Source organism: Portunus trituberculatus, chromosome 41 (assembly GCF_017591435.1).
Source record: "Portunus trituberculatus isolate SZX2019 chromosome 41, ASM1759143v1, whole genome shotgun sequence".
NCBI lineage: Eukaryota > Metazoa > Arthropoda > Malacostraca > Decapoda > Portunidae > Portunus > Portunus trituberculatus.
Window position 1 is genome coordinate 35,960,539 of NC_059295.1, and position 22,534 is coordinate 35,983,072.

At 41.1% G+C, this 22,534-nt stretch overlaps 1 protein-coding gene across 1 annotated transcript in view; it reads left to right on the forward strand.

The window, feature by feature from the left end:
* The window catches only part of LOC123516977 (calcium-activated chloride channel regulator 2-like), a 474,742-nt gene that overhangs the window by 428,687 nt on the left and 23,521 nt on the right, over positions 1-22,534 (forward strand). Inside the window, exon 5 of the mRNA XM_045276779.1 lies at positions 5,558-5,666. Coding sequence (XP_045132714.1) covers positions 5,558-5,666 — 109 coding nt within the window. The remainder of the gene's footprint in view (positions 1-5,557; positions 5,667-22,534) is intronic.

Here is a 22,534-nt window from a genome sequence, read left to right on the forward strand (position 1 = left end):
CTCTCTCTCTCTCTTTTTCGTTTGTCTGTTTATTTATTTGTTTGTGCGTGCCTTGATATCTTTATTGTAGAAATGTTTTTATTTTTATTTTTATTATTATTTTTATTATTTTTATTATTATTATTAATATTATTATTATTATTATTGTAGTTATTATTATTATTATTACTATTACTATTATCATCATCATCATCATCATCCTTATCATTAGTGGTGGTGTTATTGTTGTTTATTGTTATCATTATTATTATTATTATTATTATTATTATTATTATTATTATTATTATTATTATTATTATTATTATTATTATTATTATTATTATTATTATTATTATTGGGGGCTGCCGTGGTGCACTGGGACCGCGCGCGCTTTGTGGGCCCCAGGGTTCTCAAGCGCACGGGTTCGAATCCTGGTCACGGTCCGCGGTTAGGAAGGGCATCCACTCGGGGCTAAAGTCCTCCTGACTCCTCTGTCAGGAGGCACCGTCCTAGCCCTAATATAATAGGGGAACCGGACGTAAACCGAAAAAATATATATATATTATTGTTATTATTATTTTTTTCTTTTTATTGTTGTTGTTAGAATTATTGTTTTGGTTTTGTTGTTGCTGTTGTTTATATTTTAATTACTATTATCATAATTGATATTTATTTTTCTCTCCTGTTGTTGTTGTTGCTGTAATTGCTTTTGCCATTACTATGTATATCAAATGTATTACAAAATCGCTTGACTAATACGAATTATTAGTAATATTGGCGGCATAATTATCACCACCACCACCGCCACCACCACTACCACAGCACGGCTCACTACCAGGCAGCACGGCGGTACAGACAAGAGCAGAAGAATCCCAGCACGTACACACATCGCCTCACGTTCCCTTGAATGTGTACTCGGAACATTCACGCTTCGGGCGACGCTTCGAAACAAGACGAAACAACTGTTATTTGCCTTTTTTATGTATTCTCTTTTTTTTATGGAGGCAGGAGAGGACCAGGGGGGAGAGGACGGAATGTGTATTGCTGTTGTTGTATATTTTTGCAGCAGCGAATGGAGTATCTGGTAATATTTTGATGAACGCATATTTTTGGGTCTATCGTGTTTGCTGTTGTTTTGTACCGTAAAATAATTCAGGTATTTTTATTTGGTTGTTTATCAGTGTGGTGGTGGTGCGTGGTGCGAGCAATTTAAGCGTTAGGCGGACGCGGGTGGTGGCGGTCGGCGGGACGCAGCTGGTGTGTTTGATGAAGGTCTATCTTGTTTTTGTGCTGCCCGGCGAGAGACACACAGAAGAATGTGTTAGTCAAAAGCCTCGCCTGACAGTATTAGGTGGATGTTTTCTCGGGAGGGTCTGTGCCGGCAGAAAGGTGAGAGGCGCCTCGCAGTGTGACCCTCCGCCATCAAAGGATTCGCTTACGTATACATCACATGCAAGCAAATTTCCGTAAAGAAAAACATAAATGTGTTTTGCTTCAAAACACAAAGGATTGAAATGGTAAACTTGGTCACCTGACACGCTAACAGCAACTTGATGCATCGCATTATATTATATAAAAGTATGTATGGATGTGTGTGTGTGTGTGTGTGTGTGTGTGTGTGTGTGTGTGTGTGTGTGTGTGTGTGTGTGTGTGTGTGTGTGTGTGTGTGTGTGTGTGTGTGTGTGTGTGTGTGTGTGTGTGTGTGTGTGTGTGTGTGTGTGTGTGAGAGAGAGAGAGAGAGAGAGAGAGAGAGTAATTTTTCTTCCATGAAATGATAATTTCACAAACATTAATATGAAACAGTTGTTGAAGTTAGGAACAAAGCGTGCTTCCTCGGTGCTTCCGTTGCGAATTCACCGTTGGATTTTACCTAAAGAAAAATAGAAATAAACGTCGACGTGCGAACTGCCTCATGCTGATGCTGCACATGTTATTTTTTTTTTCCCCGGCTTTGGCCTTCACGTTCCGCCTGGCTGGTAGATCCTTTTTTCATACACCCTCGGCACTTTTATGATGCACCGACGCTATTGATTTGGTTCAGTAAAGCAAGCACAGAAGGCATTTTTTTTCCCTCCAGTTTTGTTATTTTTCTTCCTCGTTATCTTTAATCCTAACGTTTCCGCAGGTAGTTCAAGAGCATGGCCATGGAAGAGGCCGAATACTTTTTTTTTTTTTTGTAAGTCCAACGAGAACAAGTGCTCTTTTTTTCATCAGTGCACAGAAAGAACAACACATCTGACCACATAATCGGGACTATAGAGAAGATATGGCCCGAATATAATCTGAAACCCGGTAAAACTCACACTATACGAAAAAGAAACATTTAAAAGAAAATATTAATAATTACTACCAGTCATGAGTAAACTTTGTTATCTCAAGTCAGTCTTGCTATGAGGCAGAGACGAGCGGACACTTCATTCCTATCAAACTTGTTCTTCTTTCTCTTCTCACGACTGTTTAAATTGATCGTTCATATGGTCGAGGGAGGGACAGTGTCGGGAGGACTGCAAACTGCGTAAAGAAGAGAGATGGTCAAGGACGGCGGTAAAAGTTATAACAGGAGGCGATATAATGACGTTTATCGAGTATTTGGTGTCAGCCAGGGAATTAATGCACAGGGAGAGAGAGAGAGAGAGAGAGAGAGAGAGAGAGAGAGAGAGAGAGAGAGAGAGAGAGATAATTACATGTTATTCTTTTTTTCAGATCACAAATTCATACTTGAGTAATTACCATCGAAACAAACACCACACACACACACACACACACACACACACACACACACACACACACACACACACAGCCCTGACACAGCAGCAACAGCAGCCTCACCGTCTGTAGATTGCTGCCAGGGTGTTCTTCGCTACTAAGACTTGAAAGCTATTAGAGCTGACGGGTTTCAGGGTGCTGGATTGGCGTGGGTGGCGTGGAGGTAGTGTGAGTGGATGGGAGGTACACACGAGGGAGGGCAGGAGGGCCATGAAGCAAGATACAGGGCCGTTTGGGGAATGTGGTTCAGACTGGGAGGCAACACGAGGGAGGGATAAGGCCGCGGGTGCATTGAGGGAGCAGCGGCGGCGGGGTCATGACGCGGGTTATGACTCACTAAAGGCCTGGCGGAGGAGCCACTTCAACGCAACATCGCCGCCTGAATTGTCTCCCCCTCAAGCTTTATTTGTTGCCGTCCTGAATGAATAGGCGTGGTGTGGGGCCGGGAAGGAGTGCTGGGAGACCGGGGTGTGCAGTGCAAAGCTAAGTGCAAATGGGAATTGTTGCTGAGAAGGGAAGACGCGCGCTACTCAACCTCCTCTCCGCCGGGTATGAAAGGAGGAGGCCACACATTCTTCAGCTCGGGACTCTTTGCCTCGTAATAGAAATGAAGGTCTCGATTCGTGCTAACGTTCTTATTGATCCAATTTTTTTTTTCTATTAGATATACCCGATGGAAAATCAAGTAATTGGTGGCAGAACTCACTCTTAATTCTGGCCCATGTAAACAAACATATACGAAAAAAAAAGTGTAATAAAAAGCGAATCTTACATCCCGTCTCTTAAGGAACGTTCCCAGATAGTGAGTGTTGAGGCCACAATTTTCTGTATTCCTTGGGATGCTCTGGACAAAACAAAAGACAGGTGGAATTTACCAAGACGTTTTGCGCACGGAAGAGGAGGCGAGTGTCCAGGAAGTGAGGGGAGCGAGTAGGGCGACCCGTGTACTGCTGAAGAAGGGAAAGGGGAAGATGCTGCAAGTACTTTTCTATTTACTCTTTTGTTTTCTTTCTTCCCCTCTATCCTCTTTTGTGTTCCCCTAACACAACCGAACATTGGCTCTCTCTCTCTCTCTCTCTCTCTCTCTCTCTCTCTCTCTCTCTCTCTCCCTATGTGCCCATCACCGAACACCTTCCTTTCCCCAACAAAAGCCAGTTTCAACCACTCCCTTACCCCGCCCTCCCACCTTTTCCTGTCTCCTCCTTTCTGCCCATCCCTAACAGTGCCTCTCCGGTGGGCCCCGCACTGCGACAACCACCCTTCTGTGCGCTTTCATATTTCCCCTCAATAAATTTCCTGTGTGTGGTTTACGTATCTCCACACACCGCCACGCCACCACGGCCCCTAACGCGCCGCCCAGCTGCCTCCTGCTTTACTCCTACCACGAACACTTTGCCAATATACACTTTTTTGCAGAGGTTTCATCCATTTTTTCCCCATGTCTCTCTCTCTCTCTCTCTCTCTCTCTCTCTCTCTCTCTCTCTCTCTCTCTCTCTCTCTCTCTCTCTCTCTCTCTCTCTCTCTCTCTCTCTCTCTCTCTCTCTCTCTCTCTCTCTCTCTCTCTCTCTCTCTCTCTCTCTCTCTCTCTCTCTCTCTCTCTCTCTTCGTATGTGTCGTGTTTAAAGACTTCATTGATTCCTGTGTAGTTTCGTGATGTTTGTATTTTTTGGGCCTTTTTTTTTCTTTTTATTAAATGCATGCCTTTGTTTGTATGATCTTTAGGTAACGATGATTTTTTTTTTTTTCTTGATGGGGGAGGATATTGGCGAGCGCTCTTTTTTTTACACCTGGTGGACTTTATTTGTGTGTCCATATAATTCATGGTAAAGTTTCATAAGGGGACGGGAAAAAAAAGGCTTGTGTGCTCGAGGGTGTTGCTGTCTAGTAGTTGGAATGAATTGTATGTAGTTATTTGCTTTTAGGTTTCTTTGTGCAGCGTTCCAATACCAATCAATGACTTGGGGAGGCGCTCGCATTCATGCATATCATTCCAATTTACGACACACAGGGAACGCTTGACGAGAAAACTTCTTGCCAAATGCGAAATAAATACAAATCTACTTACGGAATATCTTTCTCCGTGTTGGTTTGACTCGCATCTCATGACCCTCGCTTGTCGCTACTGTGGCTACAAAGTGAATATAGTGAATCAGTAAGAGGCGCGGGTGTGTGACAGGAAGGATTGGCTCGGTGGCTTTGAAGGAGGAACCACCACACGTTTGCATATTAACGAAGTCAACATATTTCCCTGCTGCCTCTAGGAGCGATGGACCGAGGAGAGGTCATGGCCTGCAGTTCCCCGAAGGCCACCAGTGGAGGACACTCGATTCTACGCGACTTGTTGATGCTTTCTGGACCACATTTTTTTTTCTTTCTTTTTTTTCAATGCGGAAAATATTTTACGACATCGAATTCTATATGGCAGCAATAAATATCGATGCTGAAGTTATATATGTCTGGTGGAAACGAAAGTGTAATAATTATTTGGCGCTTGTACCTTATAATTATACAAATGAACGAAAATATATTCATGCACTCAGGCAGGCAGGCAGTACCTCCCATGCATATTCCCCTCTTCACCTCCACCCTGCATCTCGCCCACCGTCTAATTAATACTCACTTCCACGCAAGGTATACAACAGGTAGGGGAGGGCTGCTGGTGTAATTCAGAATATTCAACAACTATTCCTATAATATATAACTTGGTCCCAGTGTGTGTGTGTGTGTGTGTGTGTGTGTGTGTGTGTGTGTGTGTGTGCATAACATTTGGTAGTGTGTCCTGTGTTCTGATGTGCTTTATTTCCACCCTCAGAAGCCCCAGCCTCGCCCGGCCCCCACCGCCGCCCGTGCTGCACTTCATCTGGCAGCCGACGCAGAGGTTCGTCCTGCTGGTTGAGGACACCGCCGTCATGAACGTTCAGGTGAGGATAATGGCTATAAAGGGCGTAATGACCTTCTTACGACCTCTAACTCTGAGGAGTCTAGGGTTCTTAAGGCGCCATTCCCTTCCAGGCGGCTTGATGCGGAATAGGGAGAGAAAGAGATGCTCCCACCGCCTCTCTCTTGAGAAGTAGAGAGATTATGTATATCGCAAAGAGAAAAGCAATAAATAGAAAGACGGATGATGGAAAGGAATTGTGACTTTGAAGAAAAGGACTTTTTAATTGCTGTGAGAGTACGTAGTTTATTTATTTATTTATTTATTTTTGTATTTATCTGGTCGCTCGTCTCGCCGTCTTTCTCTTCATGTTCCATAATTCCGCTCAACGGCTCGTGCTCCTGAGCCCCGCAGGTCCCGCTGTGATTAAAAACTTTGCCCACTGTCATAAGGCGACCTGGCGGCACGACAGCCGGTTATTCATACTGGCTTGGTGCCAAATTTACCTCAGCACTTCGCTACTGGCACGGCAGTTCTGTTTTAGCCACACTTGGGAAAATAGGACGCGTGGCAGGTGGTGCGTGCACGTGATTACTGAATGTGTTTGTTGTTGCTTTTTTTTTTCCTTCTATTTGTACCAAAGCGTAACATTTTTTTTCACATTCGTATTTTTGTTCAGACACATGCTGTTCACTACTGCAGTTTTGTAAATGTTTTCTGCATTAAATACATTCCAGTGCTCACCGTATACGTAGTGAGAGGAAATGTGAGTGTCGTGTAGAGCAAGGTTGCCAGCGCTCCTGTAGACGCATCGACTGAGGGAAAAAGAAGAAAAACGAGCGAGAGGAATGCAGTCCCATGTAAACTTTTAGAACCTCCGTGGGTTAAATGGCAGGAACATTAATAAAGGAGAAGTCATTGTGCTTGAGATGGGGACAAAATATAAGATAGATGCAGTTCTCGATTATTTGCGTGGGTTAAGAATAGCAAAAAAAAGTGAGAAAAAAAGAAAAGAAAAAAGCAGTTTATGAAATGTTGAAGAACCACCACAACTCCTCTCCTCACAACACCCAGAGGAACTAGACACTAAGGACTCTCTCTCTCTCTCTCTCTCTCTCTCTCTCTCTCTCATAATTCTTTAACAAAACCGTTGTTGCATTAAATAACAAACAGTGGATTTTAAAGTTAATCCTTCTCGTGACTTACCGAAATACATTAGAGGAAGGCAATTTTTCTCTCCTTTTATTTTTTTTTTCAAAGCTCGGAATAGAGAAATCCTGCAATCTGGAATTTACAAGTCAACTTTGACACCCGGTATTAGGCCTTGCAAGGAGTGGCGCTGGGGACACTGACCCCTCTGGATTCCAGCCTTAAGACTCTAATTTCTTCCTTGCCTGCAATCACTAGATACATTTTCTTGAGTTCAGTCCCTCCGTGTTGGGGTGCCGCCATAAAGGCTCAACCAAATCCCATTTTCAGCTCACCTCAGGCTGGACTCGGCACGTCTTGTTCCGTGTTGAGGGCGCGGCCTGGCTCAGGTGGCCTGCGAGAGAGAGCGCCAGCCGTCCCAGCAATCCGCTCTCGTGCACGGCTTGGCGCCTCTTAACTTCGTATTCAAAGATTTTTCCTTCATCATCGAAATGGAACACCACCATTTTCTTTTCTCTTGTCACAGGAAGACTTAAGAAAAGTATATGTATATATATATATATATATATATATATATATATATATATATATATATATATATATATATATATATATATATATATATATATATATATATATATATATATATATATATATATATATATATATATATATATATATATATATATATATATATATATATATATATATATATATATATATATATATATATATATATATATATATATATATATATATATATATATATATATATATATATATATATATATAGAGAATATATATATATAAATGGCAAGATTTTCATTGTTTTCGTGGACAAACGTTCTCTCATGAAGTATAGAAAGAAAAGGAAAAAGGAAAAAGGATGTGTGTGTCCTTAGGAGCGTGTGTGGTCCGCGTCTCTCATCCTCACGAGTCTCTTCTTTTGGATCGGCGACGCTAAAATCCAATGGGGCCACATGATGGATTCAGCGTCATGCCATTTTAGGTCATAAACGACATAAGGGCCTCGTCGACCTGGCCAGTTCACGCATCAGTTGTGACCCTGGAATTCTCCGGAGCTCCTGAACGAGAATGAGGGAGAGAGGCGGACGTGGGGTGGCGGTGGTCGGCGCTCGCACATCAGAGGGCTAGGGGTCACGATCACCGCCCCCCTCTATCCGAGTACTGCTTTTAACTAGAGGAAGTAGCCAGCACATCATACTCGTCACTCCCAAAAACTTGTTCTTGTGGCCATGATTTAGCATTTTCTGTCCGTGTTTTTTTTTCTTTTTTTTTTTTTTGTGGGTGTGTTTCCCGTGTCATTGTATTCCACAGTACAGAACAATGTCAACTTGCACATGAGCACTTGAGCCTCATTATTACCGTTCTTTGGGTGGAGCTGAGGATTGCATAGGATCCTAAAAGACAAAAGAAAAAAAATCTGCCAAATGACGTTCCAGAAAGGTAAAAGCAAAAAACTTACAAAAAATTCGAGAGCCAGTTTAGCTCCCGAGGTGACCTGATCTTCTCGCCTCGAAAGACTTTAATTCGTAGGACGGAGGCGAAAAACAAAGGAAGGGAAGGCAAACTTTTCTAGACTTTAAACAGTAAAAGGGATAAAAGAATGAAGACGCTTTTTAACTATTGCACGAAAAAGCTGAATGAAATAGTCATATTCCTCATATCTAGTCGGAAAGTCAAGAGAAAAGTGGACAGTTAGCAAGTTGAGAAGACTTAAAATGCTGAAGAATAGAAATTGAAAGACAATAAGAGAAACACCTCTACTGACAAAGTGAGGGAGAGGACGGAGATTGCCCATAACAAGAGGGGAGTTGATAAGAAGAAGAGACAAGTAACACCATTATTTTCAAAGTTATGATATTGTGCAAGTGGATACCAGAGACGTGAAAGAAGCGTTTCGCATAGTGGCAAACAACCAACGTGTGTAAAATGAGCGTCTGGATGGGGAGTCGATTTCAACACTGAATTTTTTTTTTTTTTTTTTTTTTAAGAAATCGATAACAATGAGGCATGATACTCCTGTTCATGTTTTTGAGGAAGAAAGTTGGAAAGCTGGCAGGCAGAAGTTTAGTTTGGTGGCAGTGAAGAAAAGTATGTATTGAAGAGGACGTGCTTAAATGGTCATTGTATGGAAGAATCGTATACGTCCATGATCTGCCAGAATTCGTTTGCCTCACAAGAAATATAAACGGTGTGAATGGAATCAGGTAGTTTATCGTCGTCATTTTCTTCTCACTGTAAATATTGTCTACGTGTAAGTCACGAGTCATGGAACAGAGAAGAAACTAAGTAATTTATTGGATCACTTAGAAAAAAATCACTGGTTAATAACGAAGGAAGAAAGATGATATATATCGTGAAGCTGATGAAGAGAATACATGACACTTTGATAATTGTGTTCTAAAATGCATATATGTGGAAGAGAGTGAGGGTACTTGTGTGTGTGTGTGTGTGTGTGTGTGTGTGTGTGTGTGTGTGGTGATAATGCAACAGTACATCTCTAACCTTCCTTGGTATCAATAAAATATCAATAACTATCTTCCCTCACTCCAAATCTATCTTTGTCTCACTCATCCTCATCCACATCTACCCTCACCTTGATTCTCACTTTCCCCTCACCCCTCATGCGTCCCACACCCTTACCTCCCCTTATGCCTTCCACCTCCACATTGATCTTTGCAATCCACCTGTCACAAGTCCTCCAGCTCTATCCTACTCCTCCTCCTACTCTTCTTCCTTTTTACCTTCCGCTCCCTTTCCCCTCACTTGATACCTGTCTCATTCCTCTCTCTCCTTTCTCTTGTAAAACCATTCTCCCTCCCTTCAGTTCCCTCTGCCATTGATGCTCCACCCCCTTTTCCTGTCTCTAGATCCCCTCCCGCCCCTTCTTCCGCTCCCCATCGTCTGGAAAGCCTCGCAGGGGACACCAATATCACGCACCACAACGCATAATCAGTTATCGCTTCACTTGCAAATGTTACACCCCTTGGCTTGAGGCTGTTTGTTTATGTCAGCATTATGCTTTTGTCCGTGGCGGCAGCTGGGAGGTGGTGGTTGTCGTGGTGGTGGTGGTGGTGGTGGTATTGGTGGGGGTGGTTGGTTTGGTGGTGGTGGTGATGGTGTTGGTGGTATTGCTGGTGGTGGTAGTGGTGGTGGTGTTGCTGGTGGTACTGGTGGGGGTGGACGGTTTAGTGGTGGTGGTGATGGTGGTGGTGGTAGTGGTGGTGGTATTGGTGGTGCTGGTTGGATAGTTTGCCCACTGTGGAATGGATGAGACGATTATTCTCTCTTCTCTCTCTCATCCTTGTCTTCATCCTAACTATCCTATTTTACCTTTTTCTCTTCTTCCTTCTCCTCTTCCTCTTCTTCTTCCTCATCCTCAATTTTTTTTCATTTTCTTTTTCCTTACTGCTACTTATTTTCAACTTCGTTATCATCGTCATCGTCATCATTACAAATGTATATGATGATCTTTATTATTATTGTTATTATTGTTATTTATATTATAATAATTATTATTATTATCATTATTATTATTATTATTGTTATCATCATTATTATTATTATTATTATTGTTGTTGTTATTATTATTAATGTCACTGTGAGCGTTAGTCTGCATAAGTCCAGGAAAGAGTAAAGTGTAATAGCCAGGTGATTGCAGTCATTACTTCTTGTTATGAGTGACAGGTTGGAAAAGCAGAACAACATTACCAGAAAACTCTTTGTTGTTTACTCTGCATGATGAGTTTCTTCTTTTTCTTCTTTTTCGTCTTCTTCTTCTTCTTCTTCTTCTTCTTCTTCTTCTTCTTCTTCCTTCTTCGAAGTAAGTGTTTGCATGAATGAATGGAATGCAACAATAAAAAGTACTCTATGCTCTCTCTCTCTCTCTCTCTCTCTCTCTCTCTCTCTCTCTCTCTCTCTCTCTCTCTCTCTCTCTCTCTCTCTCTCTCTCTCTCTCTCTCTCTCTCTCTCTCTCTCTCTCTCTCTCTCTCTCTCTCTCTCTCTCTCTCTCTCTCTCTCTGCTCCTTCGTGTCACTCACTACACCCCGCGGCACCTCAGAGCTGAAGCGAGTCTTCCTCTCCCTCTTTCTCCTTCTTCGAGATCACTTTACACGTTCCCGCAAGACACTGTAACCTTCATAACCTTCGGAAAGGCGATACGCTATTTACATGGCACGGGGAGGAAGGAGGAGTAGGAGCGGCGGGGAGGAGCTGGAGAGAAGAATATCACCTTTCCCCGCAGGTCTGTGTTCCATGCCTGAGGTCAGAAAGAAAGAGGAGTCAGAGAGACCAGAGTGGCGACACACACACACACACACACACACACACACACACACACACACACACACTTCCTTACTCTCCGTTATTAGGCACTCGAAATTTTCTATTGAAATTCTGAGGCGGCGTGGAATGGTCTCTCAGCTGATTTTTTTTCTTTTTCTTTATCTAGAAAAGTGTAGCTGATATTCAATTTATTTTTTTGTATTCTCAGCACTTCAACTTCAGTGAACATGAAACGTGGATGCTATGCGAGTTTTGTTTGATCTGATATTTACTCCCTAATTGATTCTTTATTGTCTTATGGATAGGATGCTGTAAAGTTTCTGTTGTGGTTGGCGTCATCTCATCGAAGCTGTGCATTGTGAGGCTGCTGTTGGATATAAACATATGAGGAACCTGATGACTCAACCTAGACTCTTGATGATGATAACGATGACTTTTTGAGGAATTGATGATGTTTATTTAAGGAGGTACAACAATTTTTCCGCCAAGTGGCATATGGAGGAAACGTGATCAAAATACGAAAAAAAAACGATGGATGTAATACTATCTTCAAATCTAGTTAGCAGTTCAGAAATTTTCATCGTCTCTGAAATATGCTTAAATCCGATTAAATGCTCCACAAGAAATCCTACCTTTTATTTTCTTTTTCTGTCAAGTATTGCTTAGTGAAATCCGTTTGTTTGTTGCATGCAGGAACTCTCAAATATAGGCCTGATGAGATTTTGCAGCCCGTCTCTTGGCCATCGCTGTACCAATAAACGAACACACCCACGCCCACGCCAGGAGGATCTAAGGTCAATCACCTGCTCTCAAAAAAAAAAAAAAAAAAAATCGAAAAAAACGAAAAAAACGCAAAGGCACACATGAACGATAAAAAAGAATGAAAGAAAACACTGGAAAAGTGAAATGTAAATAAAAAGAAAGTATGAAACAAACAATGGCCGTCTGAATGGGAGCGTGTGTAGGTGTCATCGGCCGGGCCCAGCAGGTGAAGAGTGAAGGGCCTGTGCTCATCCCAGTGTTTGCCAGGCGTGGCCGTAGGTACAGTCACTCTATTTGTGCCTTGTTTGACTCCCTGCATAATAGAGTGTCGAGCAAATATTCATGGCAACAAGGACACACTTGACGCATCCTGGACTTTTCACTTATATACCTACGGTGCTGCAAGGGACCCTCAGGAGTTTCCACTGCTGTGATAGGAGTTCGCGTTAACCCCTTCAGTACTGGGACACATTTTTTCCTTGAGTTTTGGATATGATTACAAAGTTTTATTGACATTAGGAAGGGTCTGTGGAGGTCAGAAGATTAATGACCAGAGTCTTCACTACTTTAATTCCCACATAAGTGTCTGAAGCTGCATAAAATCACTAGATAAGAAGTAGAATGAACATGGAAATGCGTCCTGATACTGAAAGGGTTAATGATGCAGTGATTACAGCAGCAAACACAGCCAAGAGGAATTACTGTAACATTTTTTCTATATGTAAGAGAAGAGAGCTGGGCAATGGCGACATGAAATCAAGAAAAAAGGGTCACTTAGTTGCCAGTCCCCTTGCAGGTCCGAGAGAATGAAAAAAAAAGTAAAAATGTCTTCAAACCTCCCTGATAGTGAATGGCATTATATTATATTTTAGTCCTTTGAAATATCAGAAAGGTGAAGCATGTGTAAATTATGTTAAAGGTAAACATTGCTACTCTAGGTGTTAAGCATCTATAGCAACACTGTGGGTCATATTGGGAAACACTTCTACACCCTCTTAGACCACTTTAACCCCTTCAGTACCGTGACGCATTTTCATATTAATTCTGCTTACTACTTGGTGATTCTATATAGCTTCAGAAACTTATGTGGGATTAAGATAGTGAAGACTGTGGCCATTTATCTTCTCACCTGTATAGACCCTCCGAAATGTCAATAAAATGGTCAAATCGTACCCAAAACTCAAGGTAAAAATGTAGCCCTGTACTGAAGACTCCAGTTGAAGTAACACCTGTTTTTATGGGTGTGTTTTTTTGTGTTTCTAGTAACAGATTGACAAGATTTCTAGATTATTAAACGGAGAAAGAGGACTTTTTTGTTATATCTTTATATCCGTTTTCTTTATTAGTTATTTCAATCTTTTCGTAAGGTTTTCTGTCCGATCTTTTTTCTTCATTTTAGTTTCCAAGGAAAGTTAATATTTAAGTGCCTTGTTTGTCGAGGAAATCCTAACGGTGGTGCTCTCTCCTGCGCGTACTTCTGACACTAGGCATGTATCTGCTCTCTCTCTCTCTCTCTCTCTCTCTCTCTCTCTCTCTCTCTCTGTGTGTGTGTGTGTGTGTGTGTGTGTGTGTGTGTGTGTGTGTGTGTGTGTGTGTGTGTGTGTGTGTGTGTGTGTGTGCATACTAACATATGTTTTTATTTAATCATGATAGTAATGCTGAATATAATGACAAGAATAACCATACTAATTACCAGAGTAGTAATGATACCACAAGCAGTAATATTAGCAGTAGTAATAGAAGTAGTAGTAGTAGCAGTAGTAGTAGAAATAGTAGTAGTAGTAGTAGTAGTAGTAGTAGTAGTAGTAGTAGTAGTAGTAGTGGTAGCAGTAGTAGTAGTAGTAGAAGTAGTAGTACTAGTTTTTGTAGTAGTACTAGGAGTAATAATAGTAGTAATAGTAATGATAATGATACTACTAGTGCTACTACTACTACTACTACTACTACTACTACTACTACTACTACTACTACTACTACTACTACTACTACTACTACTACTACTACTACTACTACTACTACTACTACTACTACTACTACTACTACTACTACTGCTGCTAATAATAATAATAATAATAATAATAATGATAATAATAATAATAATAATAATGATGATAATAAAGATAATGATAATGTCCCTCCATATGTAAGGCATCATACTCAGTTGTGTAATTCAATCTTTGTATTACTGAGCTTATGGCTGTTTTGGCGAGCACGTTGCCTCCCCTGTTGCCTTCATAGTATTATATTATGATAATACTGCGTTGCCTGTGATGCTGACGCTTGATTCCACGCTTTAGAATGTCCATTACCGTCCGTTGCGCTGTGTGTGTGGACAGCGTTTGTGTAATATGACAGAATAGTATGTATGTGAAAATGGAAAGGGAAAGTGAAGTTGTATTAAAATTCCCCAGAAATTACTTCAATATAGTGATTTAGATGTCATGGAGTAAATGTGGGTATTTCTATCGTTTTACTTCTGATGGCTTTTTTTACATAACGTTATTATTCTCAGACGACGAAATGGTTTCTTGGTGTGTAGAAATCAAGCAAGAGGATAAGAAAAAAACTGGTTATCATTGGGATATCACAACTTTTTTTGGTCTGGTCTTTGGAAGTGAATTGCATGTACTATTTTATCAAATGCATCGTGACACTTTTATGCTGCATGAGTGAGGTCCTTCAAAAAGATATATTAAACTGAAGCCAGAGCAGTCTAAGGATTGAATTAACTGACATCTTTATGTTTACAATCACAGGCAATTGCAATGTAAGCTGCCACACTCGCCTCCCTTATGTTTAGTACTTTCCTCCTCCCCGCCCTTCTAACCTGCTGACACTCACCTAATGAAAATATTGCAGTTGATGGACTTTTAGCAGATCAGAGGACTTAAAGTCCAGGGGAAAACAAAGCAGAGATTAAGTGAATATAAGCAGCTTGACTTTTGATTACGACAATATGTAGTTTATAATGTGATGATGGCTTATTCAAAACAGTAGGTAATGAAAATAATACATTAGCTCTGGTTAATTGTAATAAATTCAAGTGTTGTGTGAGATATTCAGCCGCATACACTTGGCTTATAACTTCAACAAGGAACTGAATATATCTTTTTTGGAGGAGAATACACTTACAGTACGGGTGTGTATAGACATTTCCCATACATGAAGGTCTCATATATTTAAAACGGCTTAGACTGCAAAATATGGTTAGTTTTGATCTTATGGCTGTTTTCTTTTACTCTCTGATTATGCAGAACCTCTGTTAAACCATTGCCAGAATAATTAACAACACCAATATCTTCGGCAGAAAATCATTAAAAGCGGTCAAGACAAGAAAAAAATATTTGAAAATATTTCCTTTTACTGGAGAAGGAAAAAGGATACTTGCGAAGGCGCCTTTTTGTGCAGTCTGCCTCTCGAGATTTTGAAAATGATACTATAGGAAGGAAGAACTTAATACCCGCCACAACCTCTCTCCTTGAATGAGAATAAGGCGAAACTCGTTCTTGAAAGTTGAGTCTGGATCCTCCCGCCCCAGCGTCCGGGCAAGTCGGCAGCAATAAGCGGCTAAGTTCACCTGCCTCACCCCTTGAAATATAATCCCTCGCCTGGCTGCTCTCGGGAAGTTTAATTTATGCAGTATTTTGTCTTTCCTACGATGGCTTGCAACCGGTATTTGAATGCTAACCAAAAAAATGATGAAAGGGAAAAAGTAAACATTTCCTCTCCGCTGATCCGTAGCAATATTGTGTATAAATTCCTTGGATGCTGCAGCGGTGGTATGAAGGGAAGAATATTCATGTGTTCTCTGACACGAGATAACGTTATGTTTTAGATTCATCCGACTGATCGAGGAGAAAAACAAACTGACACTCAAAGGATGCTGTGGTATAAAGCAGCTTGCCTTTAAAACTCGTTCCGTGCATTCATGTTGGGTGAATTCTCATGGTGAAGGAATGTATTTTACGAAATTATTTTTTTTTTTTCATGTTATGATCTATAGCACCTGTAGGTATACTTGAATAGTATGGGAAGCGCGATCCAGCTTCCACCCATTAGCGGCGCAGGCAATTTTATTTATAGTGGTACCCATATTAGGGTCCATACCACCACCCAAGTGCATCTTTGGTGTAAGGCAATTATACCTCCACCTAGAACCTGGGTGTCATGGTGACATGGTAACTTTACACCACTCGACAAATGACAAAATTTCAATGCGGCACATGGTGAGATTCCAACCTAAGCATGGACGTCTGCCCGATTCCATGCTCACCACCTTATGCACTACGCCGCCGCCTCCCATAGATATCTGTACTATTACTGCTTAATCATGATGTGTGGCGTGGTAGCAGGGAAGGACACATGAAACTTTCAACACAAACTATTGAGAGGACGAACAAAAACAATTGAAATATTAAAACTAACACAATATGGTAAAAGAAATACAGTAAAGAAAGACACTCCGCTTCTGTCTGCCGTATGTCCATTCAACATTCACACGGGATTAACTTATCGGCAGGAAGGGAATGGAGAGGAGAGGGAGACAGGGAGAGGTGAGAGGAGAAAGATCACGGGTGTGGGTATGGGTGTGGGTGGGTGGGTGTTACTGGGTGTGGATGAAAGTACGCACACACACACATACACACACACGCACACACATACACACACACACACACACACTCTCTCTCTCTCTCTCTCTCTCTCTCTCTCTCTCTCTCTCTCTCTCTCTCTCTCTCTCATGCACGTATACATACACTCTCCTTTACACACACACACACACACACACACACACACACACACACACACACACACACACACACACACACACACACACACACACACATACAGAGGACCGGGGTTCGATTCACCGGCAGGGTGGAGATATTTGGGTGTGTCTCCTTTCACGTGTAGCCCCTGTTCACCTAGCAGTGAGTAGGTACGGGATGTAAATCTAGGAGTTGTGACCTTGTTGTCCCAGTGTGTGGTGTGTGCCTGGTCTCAGGCCTATCCGAAGCTCGGAAATAATGAGCTCTGAGCTCGTTCCGTAGGGTATCGTCTGGCTGTCTCGTCAGAGACTGCAGCAGATCAAACAGTGAAACACACACCTCAGGCCTCCCGTAATCCTCCTAACTTTTCCCTTCAGTCGCTTCTAAATAGACGTTCTGCATTTGGAAAATGTAAACGGAAAAAAATTTAAAATAAAAATGTTGAGGGACAGTCACCACTTATACATCAATGCCCCGAGGGAAGCTGACGTCACTTCGAGTCCGCCTTGCCAGTATTCATTAACCAGTTCTTGTACTTGGTGGTGCGGAGAAGCCCTAGAGATGCGAGGGCGTTCGTGATTATAAAGGACGCGTTCCCTCATCCCGCCGTGTATCTCTTGGGAGCCGCCGGTGTTTCTGGAGGAGGAAGAGGAAACGGAGGAGGAGGAGGAGGATGAGCGAGGGAACGATGACAGTGTAAATGCACCGCCATTAGTGATGATGTTACTGTTAATGGCGCTGGATATTGAACTGATTTTAATCGTCATATTACGGAATGTTATTGTGATTGTGGTGCTGCGAATGGGGTGGAAGGCGACGTACGAGTACACTGGTGGTGGTGGTGGTGGTGGTGGTGGTGGTGGTGGTGGTGGTAGGTAGAAGTGATAATGGTATTGGTGAAGGTGGAATGTGAAATGATTATGGTAGTAATGGTGGTAGGAGAGAGAGCGAGATAAAGATAGTTGTGGTGGTGGTGGTGGTGGTGGTGGTGGTGGTGGTGGTATTGATATTAATGCAAGTGGTGAGCATCCCTTGGTGGTGATGTAACTAGTCTTAGAGCGCTCCACCTTAGTAGTCCACCTAATTTTTTGCCATCTATAATCTCTCTCTCTCTCTCTCTCTCTCTCTCTCTCTCTCTCTCTCTCTCTCTCTCTCTCTCTCTCTCTCTCTCTCTCTCTCTCTCTCTCTCTCTCTCTCTCTCGTTGTCGCCTTCATTGGACCGCGAGATATTGATGGCGGAGTGTGACGCCATGTTGCGTGCTAAGCTGCTGTCAGCAATTCATAATGTCATGTTTCTTTTAACAGCCCTGTTATTAAATGCAAATGCTGTGTTAAAAGATTATAGCGCCGTTATGACGTTCATAAATTAGATCATATCCATTATGATTTTCTTCCTCATCATGTCTGTGAACTTCTTCCCAGCCTGGCGCGTCAGTCACCTCGCTCTAAGCCAAGGACACGGAACTGAATATTCAGAGGGTAGAGACGAGAAAGAAGCATAGTTACAGTGCTAAAGGACCATGTTAGTATAAGCACAGTAGATAACAAGATTAGAGTCTAAAAATACCACCAACTCCTCCTTGCAATACCCGAGATGGTGATTCCACAACATGCATCTCTTCAGACTAAGTTGAATGGCTAATTTGTTCATTATTAGCATGTGCAAACAAATTTATCCCTGTAGGTAGATATAGATTTACATCATGACTTTAAACCAATGTCTGTTATTCCTTTTTTTTAGTAACTGCAGCAGTCTACTGATAAATACATTTCATATAGATATAGTGAATGGCTTTACTGATCTGCCTTTGTGCATTTATGACGTTCTGTGCTCAACTCTCTAAGTGACGAAAAAAGAAAGCCTTAATTTTCAGTGCAACGTTGAAAGGGAAATTATGTATCGGAAGTGCCGGAGTACCTATGGGGAGTAAAATATATATACATTCATACACTCTCTAATAGGAAAAGCTCCACGACTCGAAAAGTGCATTTGCAATTTTATGTAAAATTACTTTTTGAATCACGTTACTGAAGTGAGGCAAAAGTAGCCTGGAGCCGTAGCTGTTGGAGAGAGAGAGAGAGAGAGAGAGAGAGAGAGAGAGAGAGAGAGAGAGAGAGAGAGAGAGAGAGAGAGAGAGAGAGAGAGAGAGAGAGAGAGAGAGAGAGAGAGAGAGAGGTATTTACATAAATTTACATAGATATTCAGGCTACAGGGACTTCTCTGCTTAAACTAGGTGGACTATCACCCAAACTATGTGGGAAATGAAATTAAATAATGATAATTCTGTAGTTCTGTCTTCGTGGATTCCAAATTTACCAAAGTAACGGACCAGTTCGGAGTTTACAACAATGTTGGGATACTGACACCACGAGAGAGAGAGAGAGAGAGAGAGAGAGAGAGAGAGAGAGAGAGAGAGAGAGAGAGAGAGAGAGAGAGAGAGAGAGAGAGAGAGAGAGAGAGAGATTGGTATAAGCAACCTCTGTCTATTATGCAATTTTCTCTCATACACCATACATAAATATTTTTTTTTCTTCTATTTCCATTACTTTTATTACAAGAGCATTTCCTCGCACTGTAGGACCTCATATTTAGGCACATTCCACTTGTAAAATTGACCTGAGAAAATTTTCCTGTACTGTATATACATGTAAATATTTAATCATCTTTTGCTCGATGCACTTTATGAGGAGGCTGGAACCGTGTGTAGCCGGAGGACGGAGCGCTGACGGTTGAGTATTTGTTAATCACACTTGTATTAAAGTTTTGCCAACACCCGACGTAACGCAGCGGGAGGGACGGTGCTCGCTCAGGAAAGGATATATTGAATCGCCTTCTTCCTATAATTACGTGACTTGATAGTGAAGGAGACTGTTGTTGTGTGTCGCTGTGTGTATAACTATGTGACTACTCATCATAATTTTTTTTTTTTTTTGGTGCATTTATCCATATGGCACATGCGAGAGAGAGAGAGAGAGAGAGAGAGAGAGAGAGAGAGAGAGAGAGAGAGAGAGAGAGAGAGATTTAAACGTCCTTTATTATCAAAATATCATTAAAGACATGAAAATAAGTTGCTATAAAACCTAACTGGAGAAAACAGTCACAGAGACTCGTAAGAGAAGGAGTCTCTGTTTTATGTTACTCAGAAAGACTTACACGTACAGTGCCAAGAAGAAATAATCAGAGCATATGAGGGCATACTGTTCCTCATGATAACAGTACGTCCTACCATCACTGGTCAAACTATTCACATGTTTTACGCTTTAACTTTGACGTAAGACTAAGATGAAAATATCAATTGATTGGTTAATATAGATAAACCATTACTTAAACTAGATAAGCAAATACGAACTTTTAGTCTCGTTAACATAATTTCATAAAACTGAAAAAAAACATGAAAAGTAAGAATTAGACTTTTTTATCAGATAGTAAGCGAGGTAAATAAATAAAAAGACAGACAGACAGATAGATAAATAGAAAGATAGGATAGATATATAGACAGCTATACACAGACAGACAGACAGACAGTTAGGTAAACAAAATACAAAATAAAATACACTAACCACGAGCATGTGCAAGTGTTGAATAAATGAAGTGCGGTGATGCTGAATGTGTGCGAAATTACAAGGTGCGGTCCTCCTGTGGGACAAGCTGCATGCAGGCTGTTTGATGTACGTGAAGTTGGAAAAGGCGAAGACGTCTAGCAACTCTGACAGGTCGATGTCGAAGAAAGATGATATTAGTGTTTTGCTTCATCCTGGTAAATATCACTTCACCAAACAAAGTTCCTCTCACCATGGGCGGAAAAATAAACTGTATAAAAGGAGGTACCAACAGCATTTCAAAGTTGTGGTGCTGTGCTATTTTCAGACAAAGAAAACAGTACCGGGCAACTACGAATATCTTCACCTATCACATTCCCACACTACACTTTCTTAGCCCATAGTTCGGGTTCTAGATATAACATTCACTTGACTCTTTGACAGTAATAATCTAATACTATGACACATGCATGATAAATAACAACTACATTATGTAAAGGCGGAACAAGAGGAGAAGAAAAGAAGAAAATGAAATAAAGAAAGCTAGCAAAAGACAACCACAAATCCATTGAACATAATCAAAGCAAACTGCAGACAAAACATGCCTTCATGAAAGACACACTTTACGCAATATTACACCTTGCTCGAGTAACCTTCACCCATCAAGGTTTGTGCGACACGGCAATACCCAGTAAGACGACAGTTGTTATTCTCAGTATAGTTAGATCCACAATATTATTGTTCACTTCGTAATCCAAGGAAGATTATTGATATTGCCATGTGCTATAGAGATATAACTACGTATTACTTTTCGAGTTAAGAGTTTGTGGCTGGGCGGAGGGTGGGGGGAGCAGTGTGTGTGTTTCAAACTCTCCTGATGAATCAAAGTACAGGTGACGCAGCAGAACGCGTGGAATTCCATTACTCGCCGCCCTTAAAGAAGAACATTGGTTGCGGCCTGGTGCAGCGAGGGGTCGCCAGCAAGGAAACAGAAAATTGATTAATAGCATGGAGAGAAAAATATATTTGGAGAAATCGCTTTACTGTCAATGGCATGAACATAGCACTCAAACTTATTAACGTAAATGATATAACACATTAATAATAACAAAAAGGAAGAGCATATAATGTTTTCAGGGTAGTTTTGAGATAAGATGTGATGTGTTGCGATAACATGAGCGATTAGAATGTAATGAAATGCGAAAACGGGAAAGATGAATGTGCTGGATCTAATTACGTAGTGCAAAATGTTACGTGATCGAAAATAAGCGAATGAAGAAAGAACAAAGGTATAATCAGAGCTTCTTTCTTTCTTTCTGATTTTTCCTCTAGAATTCGCAATTAGTGTGTGTGTGTGTGTGTGTGTGTGTGTGTGTGTGTGTGTGTGTGTGTGTGTGTGTGTGTGTGAGTGTGTGTGCTTATTTGTTGATTGTTTATATCAGTGTGCACATAGTCAAAGTTTTCTAGCATATCTGTAACATGCTTAGTACTAACAGAATGATTGTGTAGCTGGGAAATATTTGTTAAAGAGGATCAGAGGAAAAACCTTGAGCCACCCAATTAATGGTGGCTTAATGGGCGTCGCACCTGTACCTTGGGGAGAGGGGAGCCGCGCCACACGGGGAAAATACCGTAGAATACCGAAGTGAAGTTGTGATCAGAAAAAAAAAAGAGGAGGAAGACTGAAGGGAAATAAGAAAGAAAAGGTAATAAGGGAAGATGAAGTAAGATTATATAACAAGTATAATTCTGTATATGTGCAGTGCATGATAGAAGAAAAAGAAGCAAAAAAAAAATTTTTCTTTGTGATGTTAGCAAAAGAGGAATATTCATTGTTTTCTCATTGTATCTAATTCAGAAAACAAAATAAATAAACATGGCAATTAAGTAAAATCACAAATGCCAATGAAAAAATAGAATATGGTCTTACGACGATCTGTATTTTCACGTACTTTACTTGGGTGAATGAAAAGTATCTCTTTGAATCGAATCATTTCAAGCTTGAAAAAATACACATCAGCATTGCACTGGAGTTCGAAGTGCCAAAAATATAAAACAGTTAAGATAGAAAGGCGTTGATCGAGGCTCTTTGTGCCGGTAAAGAACCAAAAGAGAGGCAAAATATGAAAGTAAAAAGCTACATAAAGAGATTACTGTCGTCACTCTGTGGGGAACTTCAGCCCAGCCCCATGTCTGCCACGCGAGTGTTGCTTCTTGTACTGCTTCCCTGTGAGGTGAAAAAGGACGTGGCGTTGTTCATTAAGACTAAGATAAGACAGAAACAAAAATGTATGTTCTTGTATGTTATGTGGTCAAGAATTAATCTTGCTTGATGAGATAGGCCACAAAGTAAGGCTTAAAAGGTATAATAGAGATATTATTTTGC